The sequence below is a fragment of the Diadema setosum genome, chromosome 7 (assembly GCF_964275005.1).
Source record: "Diadema setosum chromosome 7, eeDiaSeto1, whole genome shotgun sequence".
NCBI classification, from domain to species: domain Eukaryota; kingdom Metazoa; phylum Echinodermata; class Echinoidea; order Diadematoida; family Diadematidae; genus Diadema; species Diadema setosum.
In genome coordinates, this window is record NC_092691.1 from 30192835 (window position 1) to 30205355 (window position 12521).

The following is a 12521-nucleotide window of genomic DNA, read 5'->3' on the forward strand; positions in this document are numbered from 1 at the left end:
ATAATTGTGACTGTACTAAGGCAATAATTTGAAGTCAATGGCAAAACAACACCAACAACAACAACAACAAATCAGCTTCTAGTACTCCAGCTCCATTCATACAAGCTTAATTGAATTTATGAATCAAGACCCTAGATTTGTTTTTAGTGAACACAAACTTATTCTTGTTTGCTACCTTTAAGATTTATTATGTTTGATTTATGTCAGTATTGTCTGGGGTAAATTATTTGTTGTATTGGGCCCCATTTTTTTTTTCTCTTCTTTCTTTAAAACACGACAACAACAACAACAACAACAACACAAACTTAAATTATCTTTATATATGTGTTAAACTGCAAACTGCAGTTGCCATAGACACACTTATCATTACTGTTGTGATAGTAAATGAAATAAAAATACTATACATGTATCTCTTAATCATTCAAATAACTAGCATGTTTCCAGACAGCAGTAATTATCACACTTTTCATTAGTCATTAACATACTTTCATCTTGTGATCATAGTCTTCCTTGTCCAAATGCAACTTTAAATACAAAATTTGAATGCATACACATAGCTGTCAGTAGAGCCTATGTCTCCTCTAGAGTGAACTTTATGATGTCATGATGTGTTGCTACGCCCCCTCTTTCAAAATATTGATATAACAAATTTAGAACTGAAATGAAAATGGCACTCTTGATGTGTATCACATATCTATCAGATTAGTCATATAAAACAGGATGGTCCAAAGTCAAACAGTAAGGTTTCAGCATGCGATCAAGTTTTGTTTATTCAAGTTCCCATTAACATGCCACCAGATTACTGTTCAATGGCAAGAAAAAAGTCCTTATCACTTTGAGAGGGGAGGTATATACAGGGCAAAGCAGAGGGCTGCTGAATAGTATACTGATGAGCTAAACACATGTCATAAAAGGTTTATAATGTGTTGCAGAGGAAAAGAATACTGGTATTTGTATTTGTAGTAATCATTTAGTCTATATAGCATGTAGGCATCTGCTGGTCTTTGTGGTGTGGTATCATAAATGAGATTTGTGTGTTTGTCCTTAAAACATTGTCATCTGTAAGGGTATGATATATTCATATTATGGTCATGCTACAATAAAAGATAGGAGACCCTAAACCCACAGTATACATCCATACACATACACATACACATACACATACACATACACATACACATACACATACACATACACATACACATACACATACACATACACATACACATACACATACACATACACATACACATACACATACACATACACATACACATACACATACACATACACATACACATACACATACACATACACATACACATACACATACACACACATACACATACACATGTACATACACAAACACACACATTCAGGACTTAAGCACATACGCTGAATTGATTAGCTGTATATGCAAGTAGTAACAAAAGCAACTTATTGAACAACAACTAATTACAGTGATTGAGATGAAAAATGTCCACCAGGTTTTTTCAATGTCATTTCAATAGCTGGTTAGGATGCATTTAATTAACCTGTTGAAGACTATTCACGAGTATGCTGGGGCAGGTGTCTCTGGGAAATGCATCTTACAGCAAAATCAAGTTCGTCCTCAACAGGTGAAAATCCCCATGAATGGGATTAGAAAGTTCCAGGAGGACCTGACATGCATGAATGATTTTCCTTTGCAGGTGCCACCCCATGCTACCCAGAGAAGTTCTCCAATGGGGATGCCTTTGTCTGCAGGTGTAACTCAACCCACTGTGACACAGTTGAGGGCTATGAGCCTCTCCAGCCTGGGAGATTTACCCTGTACACCTCCAGCAATTCTACGGGGGACAGATTGATCAAAAGGGATTTTCCCATGTCAAAGACCTCCAATGCTTCAGGTAGGTTAATAGAAGAGAGAGATGAATGCTGAATGAAGAGAGTAGATTAAGGTGGATATGATTATTATAATACATTGTACAATGTAATGAAGTCTTCAATCATTACTATGGAGCCTACATTCTACAAGCGTCTGCTTTTTATTATGTCCCTCATATTGCATGTTGATCATATTTGCTTGATTATATTTGTTTATTTCCATCTCAAATTTACTGTTTTGTACCTTACTTCTCACTTGTAATCAGTTGAATGAAATTTTGAATATATAATGAAAATAAATGATTAGATAAATGAATAAACAAGTAATATATAATACACACACACACACACACACACACACACATATATATATATATATATATATATATATATATACACATATATATTATAGATATATAGTGTGTATAAAAATATACAGAAACATATAAACATATACATACAGAAATATGTAATTCTTCTATCCCTTGTGTCTGTGATCTCTAACCCAGGCTCAGCTGTAACATTCACGATCGATAAGTCGACCAAATACCAGTCAGTTATTGGATTTGGAGGTGCCACGACAGACGCCACAGCAATAAATACATTCAATGTGTCGCAGGCAACGCGGACAAATCTCCTGAAGTCCTACTTTTCGCCAGATGGTAAGAACTCTCTCTAACTGTGTATATGTATCATGAACACACCATACTGTGTACCCTTCACCGCTCTGTTGTCTTTGCTTTGTAGAGGTAGTAGATTATATCACTGGATTTTGTTACCTTTAAGATTCAAGAAATAACAGATGTCAGCTCCTTTTGACCTAAACAACAACCCTGGATATATCAAAATTACTCAGAGTTAATTGACTCATAGGAAAACTGACCTTGTTTACCTCTACCTTACCTGGTTTGCATTGTGTTCTTTGTTTGACAGAGTCACGCGCCAATCTCGGCAGGCATATGACAGATTGTGTGCTAATTCATTTATGCCCGGTCTATGATTGGCTGACAAGTTTAGTTTATTGGCCTCTCTTTGATTCTTTTGGACAGAGGGTCACAATTAGATTACTTTGTGGCATGATTTGTGTTACTTTATGATATAGATCTTTGTGATAGTGCCACAGGTATCATAAAGGCTTAAGTTTGCCAAGATACCTTATTTAGGATGAGAAGACAGGACAGCAACTTGTTCAAACTTGCTAAGTTTGTAATTTTTCCTGTCATTGTAACTTGCCTGTTTGTCCTGAACAAGGTGCATTGGCAAGTTTAAGAAGTCACCTTCTTGCCAAATTCACTTGTTTAAATGATGTCTGCAAGTTTTTAACCATTGAAAATAGGTACTGCTGGTTAAAAATCATTTGCAAACAAATTCATCCCACCCACAAAGTACTGTCATGGAGAGAAGAAAGATACATATATAATGATATATATATATATATATATATATATATATATATATATATATATATATATATATATATATATAATGATCTATATATATATATATATATATATATATATATAGTCATCATCAGCATCAGAAACATTGCACAATTATGTGAAATTCCTAGCAAACTGACCTTTATATTGGGTAGTTGGTGTGACAGTTTAAGTTGTTAATTGATCATACATGTGAATATTAATGGTTTTTTTCTTTTATTAAGTAGGCCAAATCTTTTGTCATTGATATAACTTGTTATCTAGAGAATTAATTGGTATGAGGTTTTCCTGGTATCAGAGAGTGTATGACTATTAAACAACTAAGCTGGTCTCTCCAGACAGTGAGGGAGGTGAAGAATCCTTCAGCTTCTAATATTTTATGGGTACTTGTTATATTGTTGTGAATTTAATCTCCATCTGTAATCTTCTGTTTTCAACCCTTCCAATGTCTCAGAATTAGTACAAACTTCAGTAACTGAACACAAGGTTAATGCCTGCTATTAAGTGTACTGTTGTGTCTCAACCTTAGATGCTTTAATTCATGCAGTTGAGCTCGTCGGAGTCAACCTCGCACAAGTCCAAAAATTGGCTAGGTCAAAGAGACATTCTACCATGGATGGACTTAAACATGTGTTCAGTATATTGTGTTAGTTGAAATTCAAGTCAAAGGACATTTGTTCGGGCCCTTCATGTTCAACTTAGGTGAGGTGGACTATAAATGATAAAAGCCAAGAGCAGTCTCTATATGTAATTTTTTTTTTTTTTTTTTTTTTTGCTGATTATTGATGGATGGGGCAAGGCCCGTGTCAATCCTCATGATGTTTTCATTGTTCTGCAGGGATAGAATATACCGTGTCTCGCGTCCCCATTGGCTGCACGGATCTGTCGCCACGCTACTATTCGTACAATGACCATCCCGGTGACTTCAACCTGGTCAACTTCTCACTGGCCACCGAAGACTTGGAGTACAAGGTGATTGTGGTGCAAGCTTGGTGAAGAGATTTATATTTAAACAATTCTAGATTTTATGACTTTAACTGTGAAGTTGAAATGGTTCATGTCCAAATGTCAGCAGTATTACAGTTTGATCCATTAACTCTCCTCCATGTACTCCTTATACAGTATATGTCTTTTCGGATTCAATACAAATGATTGGCAAGAGAAATGACTTTGGCATTAATGTTTATAGGGATGGTATGGTATTGCTTGAGATTAGAATTCAACTTTTAACTTTTTGCAAGATACTTCGATACCACTTTAATCAGTGTTAAGGAGCATACAAAATCTCAGAGGATTTGATGAAAATCAGTTTTGAAATCACTGAGATGTCCAAAAACAAAGTAAAACAAAGTTGTCCTGATAAAAGGTGGGTCCCACCTTTTATTAGGATTGGTCTGTTTTGGATATCTCAGCCATTTCAAAACCAAATTTCATCAACTAAACTTTGAATTCTTCTTAAGATTATATGCTCTTTCATATTTCATAAGAGGTTTTTCATTATCTCAAAAGATCATCATCTCAAAAAGTGTTGGAAACCTGAAGACCCATCTCAACTGAAACTATACCATACTTTTAATGCATGAGCAAATGAAACCAATTGAGTATATGAATATAAGAACGACCCAAGTCCATGGAAGATCATTTCGAGTAAACTAAAAAAAACTTCATATCTTTTTTATTTGTCCAATAATATGCTATTTAACTGTGATGGGAAGGCAACATTGTATATACAAATTAGAACATATATTATTATGACAATTAACATTTACATTAATTGTGGAGAGGCCATGTGTGGTGGACTTGGGTCGTTCTTTGATTCATATACATGATATTCTGCTGTAGAGATGGGAGAAGGATGAGAGAGGGCGCTATTATATGAATGTAAGAATGACCCAAGTCCTTCATTCTTACATTAATATAAGATTTAACTCATTCATTTCAGGCACTTCTGGGGGTAATTAGGATTTATCATTTACACATAAGATGAGTCCATGCATAAGCAACAATTTCCCATGTCAAACTGAATTTTGCCAAAAATTGGACTTGGGTCGTTCTTATATTCATATACTCAATTGTTTCCTGAGACATACCTGTCGCTGATTGCTATGATTAACACTTTAGAGTAGGATCAATGTACCTACAATGTGCCAAGAAACTGAGAAATTCATCTGTGGTGTGTAGATAGATTAACAGCACACAGATAGATGTTTCTATTTTAAACAAAGTGATAGGGAAATTATGACACTGCTTGTGCTGTTGCAGTTCTCTCTGTCAATTTTGTGAACAAGTAATGATCCCTGAAATAATTTTGCATTATATTTTTTGCACTTTTTTTTTTTTGCTTGGCTTTTGTAATCCTAGCCAGAGTATGTGTTTTGGCCCATAGTTTGGAGAACCTCAAGTAATAACAATTGCACCAATTGCCACATAAGAACTGGACAATCGTGGGCCCCGTTTCATAAAACTTGTTATCAGTGACAAGTTATCATATTTGTTACAAGCTACAGAAATCATTGCATCTGATTGGCTGAGAGCAAATTTGTCATAGAAATGTGGCAGTTGTCACTGATAACAAGTTTTATGAAATGGGCCCCTGATTGCTGGTCATTTTGATGTTTCTGCAGATACTGCATTTTGGCATATCTGGAAGAGAAATGTTCAAGTTTGTGAGAGTTTACTGCATCTATGCCGCGTTTTTTTTTTTTTTTTTTTTTTTTCAGATTCCCTTTCTGCAAGAGGGAATATCCATGTCCCGTCGACCCATCAAGCTGTTCGGGAGCCCCTGGACCCCGCCAGAGTGGATGAAAACCAACGGGGACTTCCACGGGGCCGGGCAGCTCATTGGGAAGCCCGGGGAAAAATACTTCAAGACGTGGGCCAACTATTTTGTCAGGTGATATGATTTCACAGAATTCAGATCATAAATCTTTACATATCTTGGAAAAAATCTGATTGTTTGCAGTGCTAGACAAAGTGCTTCTCCTGACCATATTGAGATGTTCAAATGTAAACAAACAACAAAACAAACCAAAAACAAAGCAAAACAAAACAAACGACCAAGTAGAATCTTTAGCCAGCCCTCTGTGTAAAAAGAGTCTGATATGGATGATATACCTTTTCCTCATACGATATGGTGATCCTTATTTATACAACTGCAGGTTTCTGCATGAGTATGAGAAGCACAATGTGACATTCTGGGGCATCACGGTGGAGAATGAGCCGATGGCCGGGGGTATCGTCGGCTACAAGACGCCGTCGTGCTACTTCACGCCCGAGATGGAGAGGGATTTCATCAAGCTGGACCTCGGACCCGCCCTCCATGCTGGGGGCTTCCAGAATCTCAAGATGATGATGATGGACGACCAGAGGTTTGAACTACCGGGATGGCCAGATGTTGTGAGTGACAGTTTTGTTGGTCATTTTGTCTGAACACATTATGATTAAACATTTTCTTTCTTCTTCTTTTTTTTTTAATGAAAAAGAATTCTTTCCAAAACTATGAAACTATTATGCACATTTTCAGGGAAACTTTTCTGAGTTGGAAATATATTATGGAAATTTAAGAATCTGATTTTGGAGACATCTGATGAAAGTCAGGTGGTCACAGGTTTATGTCAGCTCCTCTTGCCGTGTACTGCACTCACATCTTTAACTCAAATAATGGGGATGCCTCTTAGTGCTGTTGTTAACATCATTTAGCTTGTTAGTCTTATAAAAGATGTTGAAGAGAATTGCTTTATTCTTCTTCTTTTTTTTTGGTGGGGGGGGGGGGAGGGGGCAGGATAGTTTCTTTTGTGTGTGTTATTGAGGAGTACATAACAGAGTTGTGCATCATACCACCCCATGACTGTTTTCCACTTGGACTAGCTACCATTTGGAGTCGAGAGTTTGAGTTGGATTCTGTTACTCAATATACTTTTATTGTCACAATATGTACCACTTCCTTAGGTGCTCAGAGATGCTGAGTCAGCCCCCTACGTGTCTGGTATCGGCATCCACTGGTACTGGGACCAGGACTCGCTGCTCCTCAAGCTGGACCTAGCCCACATGTACTTCCCGGACTACTTCATGCTCTACACGGAGGCTTGCTATGGCCACGGCGCTCTGGGATCGTGGGAGCAAGGGGAGGGGTACAGCCATAGCATCATACAGGTACCGGTTCCTGGTCCCAAAGACAAGACCCACAAAACAACCATTTATGGAATATCTCTGCTTTGACAAAAAATATTGCCTTGCAATGCCACTCAGGATTACCATTCATAAGAACTTGACAGAAAACTTATGAAAGTTTAAAATTTCATATTTAGTCTCTGGAAAAGAAAAGAAAATCTTTTCTTTTTGATTTTTTGATACACAGTAAGTAAGTATCCAACAGAAAAATTATGAAAGTTTAAAATTTCATATTTTGTCTCCGGAAAAGAAAAGAAAATCTTTTCTTTTTGATTTTTTGATGTGCAGAATATGAACCACTGGGTGTCTGGATGGGTGGACTGGAATATGGTCCTAAATCCTCGAGGGGGTCCGTCGTTCGTCGCAAATTACCTCAATGCGCCAATTATAGTGGATGCGGAGAAAGACGTCTTCTATAAGCAGCCCATGTACTATCACCTGGGACATTTCAGGTACACTGAGAAAAAAAAAATGTCCACTTTTCATTTCATTTCATTTATTTCCACTGTTGAAGAAAAAAAAGAAGCATATAAACATATGACAAAATCCTTCTACAAGTGACCTAGTGATATGTATATTTTTTTTTTAGAAACAGATATGCAAAATTTGATTGTCTTCATAAGATTTTTGTTTTGGAAGCACAATAATAATATTATATCAACATGTCAAAGTAGGGATGTGAACGTATTACTGGTCTTGGGGAAAACTTTGTGATGTTTTTGGATCACTCTGGATGCAATGTGTGTCTCTATTTTGGCTTTAAAGATTTGTTTATGGTATCAAGGACAGGAAAAGATATGAAATAACAAGAATACAGTATAAATGTATTGAAAACTTGTTGGCAGTCAACATACTGTGATGGTGTCACAATGTATATCGTAAAGAAATGAAACTCTTCCTGTAAACCTATGAAATAGAGTGCACTTTGTTGCCTAACAGAGGCATTGTAGAGTTACAGTGAGAGATATGTATATGTATGGTGGTGAGGACATCCAAGTTTGTCAGAAATTACTTGTTTTCAGTTTTGTCCAGATTACATAGAAGACACGATAAGCACTAAACACAATGCATCAATTAAAAATGCGAGTACATCATGTATATGAGTTACCAGCAGAAAAAAAATGCATAATCTCAGCTCTTCTGTACAATAGACCTGTGGCCTGTTTCATAAAAGTTACCATTATGGTAACTTTGCCATCCAATGGTAACTTCCATGGAATTCTTGATTTTGATTGGCTGTTGAGTATTGTTGCCATGGAAGTTACCATTGGATGGCAGAGTTACCATAATAGTAACTTTCATGCAACGGGCCCCAGTTCATGCTGATCATAGACCCCTCACTAGTAACAGATGAAAACTAAACCTTTGCAGTTGACCTGTACACAGGAGCTACAGATGTACATATTTATACTTGTTTAACATTTGCTTCCTTTTTCTTCTGTAATTATAATTATCTTGAATTATCCTTACAGGACTCTTGTTGTGTTTCACATATTTACACTTGGTTTCACTTTCTGTCTGCATATATTTCATGTGCCATGTCTACATGTATTTTATATATTGCATATCTATTTCATATGACATATCTACGTATATTTCCTGTATTACATAGTATATTATTATAATATTACATGTCTATTTATATTTCATGTTTTAGATGATCTATTTCATATGACATATCTATGTATGTTTCATGTATTACATAATCTATTTCATACAGCATATCTACATATATTTAATGTATTACATAGTATATTCTAAATAACATGTCTACATATATTTCATATATTACATAATCTAGTTCATATGACATATATGACATGACTACATGTATTTCATGTATTACACAATATGTTTCATATGATAGGTCTACAGGTATTTCATAGATTATATGATATATTTTATATGATATGTTTTTGCATCTTCTGTCCATTTCTCGTGCTCCAGTAAATTTGTGTTGCCAGATTCTCACCGCATCCACCACACTGCTGACCGTGAGACAGAGCTAGAGAGCATAGCATTCCAGCTACCAGACCAGAGTAGCTACGCACTGGTGCTGCTCAACAGGTGAGAAGATCACACTGCTATCAGCAGTGCAAATAGGAGGGCATATAATACCTTTGTGGAAAGAGTTGCAGATAATACGTGCATACACACACACACACACACACACACACACACACACACACGCACACACACACATACACTTCATGCACACATACACTCTCTCACACACATACACATTAATACATGCACACACAGCATTTGATTTTAGTACGATTTTCCCTTAGTATGTATGGGAAGTATTCATTAAATGTTAAAGTATGTTCGTCACTTTTATCATTTATGAGTTTGATAACTGAATATCTGTTGTATCAAATCTGAAGGGAGAAGCATTGCAGAGAATGTGACAAATTATGAATAAACTGGTTAGTTCATTGCAACAAAAGTTATGACTGTTTATCATGATTATGATGATTACTATTGTCATTATTATTATTATTATTATTACTACTACTACTACTACTACTATGACTTTAATGATAATAGTAGTAGTAGTAGTAATAATAATAATGATAATGATGATAATAATAATAATAAAATAATTATTATTATTATTACCATTATTATCGTCATCACCATCATCATTATTATTATTATCATTATCATTATTTCTATTATTATTGCAACATTGTCATTCATTCATTCATTCATTCATTCATTCATTCATTCATTCATTCATTCATTCTTGGGTTGAAAAGTACAGTGGACAGTATAAAGACTTCCTGGAGAGCTGATTATGCATTTTTTTTTTTTTTTTTTTGCTGTGTCTTTTTTTTTTTTCTTGTTTGGTTTTCAGGAAGGACCAAGACATGGACGTGGTCATCTCAGACCCCGATGTCGGTTTTATGCTCGCTCAGATCCCGGCAAGATCCATCCAGACATACCTGTGGACTGACAAATGATGAAGGGAACACACTTTCTCCTCAGAATGATTAATACGAGAGGCAACACACTTGCTCTTTCACGAACAGTTTGGTTCCCTTGCTGGCAGCCCTGTGGCATCAGAGAGGGGTTTTTACTAATAGCAATAATCTCGTAGCATCAAAAATCATAAATGCTGCCTTCATTTTACCCAGACTGGCAGAATGAATTGTGCAGTGGTGGCAGAGTGACTTGCAGCTTGCATCGTTCACAACCTCAAGATTCTGGGACCGGTAGAATGAAATCATGTGTTTGTTGTCGTTTGTTTTTTGTTTTGCAATGAGATGTGATCTCAATCTATCCATTAATAAATCAGAGGATTGTAAAAGTATCTTCATGTGAGTTTGAACTGGTGACCAGATAGATGTTTATATTTATGAATGTTTATGAATGTTTATGAATGTTTTTGAATGTTTATGAATGTTTATGAATGTTTATTAATAAGTTGTGACAGACACTATGTCACAAATCTTGTGGGCCAATGTGGTGTAGGTTTCAGTTTAACCACCTAGTTTCAAGTACAGATATGGCCTCATTGTTCATTTGTCATTGTGCATGTTTAAAACGTATGTAGGAAATTTTTGTGTGCATTATTTTTGGATGGTATGCTGCATGCTGTGAGGAGAGGAAGCTTGTGAAAATTTATACTAGTTCTCTCTTTGCAGCACTTTGGCATGATTTATTCCCACTGTTAACTTGGCAAAACTCTATGTGTATATGTGTCTGTGTCTGTGTTTGTGTCTGTGTGTGTGTGTGTGAGCTTCCACCATTCACGATATTGTCATCAGGAATCGTACCTCATTGCTGTGTAAGCTGACACCACCAAAGATTTGAGTCCTTTATGTCTGAATATTTGCATATGTAATGGACACAAAAAGTAATGCTGCAATTCTGAGAGAAAAAAAACAAAACTCTCTTGAAGCCTATCTTAATGTCGCTACCGGTAGATACATGTAATGATAGAGACTTAATTAATAATTCTTGCTATGCAGTGCAAACATCTGAGCCAGAGGAAGTGCCACAAAGTTTGTGCTCCTGACTTTGTTAATACAATGTGCAATCCTATGTTAAAATGTAATTCAATTCTACTCTACTTCAGTTGCTTTCCTTAAGTACTTTACTACTGGAACTCGATGAAGCTCTGACAGCTTGGTTTGTGATGTGATGCAAGTTTTTTTTATTATTATTATTTTCGCAAATGCTTGATGAGAGAATTGTATTAGCCAATAAATACCAAGCAACATCAACCTCAAATACTCGGGATAGATAAAACACAATACCCTCTGCGGAGGTGAGCAGTCACACATAGTCAAGGAGTATATCAAAGAGTTGTACAGAGGACTAAAATGACACAGATGCAGTGTATTGGAAGGATATTTTATTAGAAATGTCCAAATGTTTACATACTGCTTCATCAATCCTTGACATCACAGATAAAAAGTGGGTCATTTGGACGAGACACAGTAATCACAATTTCACAGTGCACAGTTTAAAGGGACCGTATAGTTTTGGTTGAGACCTAATTTCAGGTTTCTAACATTTTTCGGTGAGATAATGAGAAACCTCTTATGAAATATGAAAGAGCATGTAATTCCATGAGGAATTCAACGTTTATTTGATGAAAATTGGCTTTGAAATGGCTGAGATATCTAAAACAGAGCGATTCTAATAAAGTGTGGGACCCACACTTTTTTGCGATCGCTTTGTTTTACTTTGTTTTTGGATGTTTCAGTCTTTCCAAACCCGATTTTCATCAAATAAACTTTGAATTTATCTTAGAATGGTATGCTCTGTGCTATTTCATAAGTGTTTTCTTGGTATCTCGCAAAAAGTTAAAAGCCCAATTCTCATCTCCACCAATACTGTACTATCCCTTTAAAAGATTCAAGACATGAAAAATGTACTCGGTAGTTAAGGTGTAAACCAGTTGAGACTGGTGCTATATATCACTCACAGATAGCACATTCTGGATGTTGGAAAACCTTTTGTTGCTGCCGACTTTCACTACTGAGAATGCCAGAACTTGACAAGAACCTCCAGCCCTTTGTTTTTATCAAAATA

The 12521-nt window shown here is 36.0% G+C and overlaps 1 protein-coding gene across 1 annotated transcript; it reads left to right on the forward strand.

Annotated features, from left to right (window-relative positions):
- Positions 1-434: 434 nt before the first annotated feature.
- LOC140230527 (lysosomal acid glucosylceramidase-like) lies at positions 435-10677 on the forward strand. Its single transcript, XM_072310671.1, has 10 exons — positions 435-450; positions 1692-1889; positions 2376-2528; positions 4144-4277; positions 6026-6198; positions 6464-6701; positions 7254-7457; positions 7764-7927; positions 9423-9542; positions 10336-10677. Exons 1-10 carry the CDS (start codon positions 435-437, stop codon positions 10439-10441), a joined length of 1506 nt encoding a protein of 501 aa, XP_072166772.1. The 3' UTR covers positions 10442-10677.
- The last annotated feature ends 1844 nt before the right edge of the window (positions 10678-12521 follow it).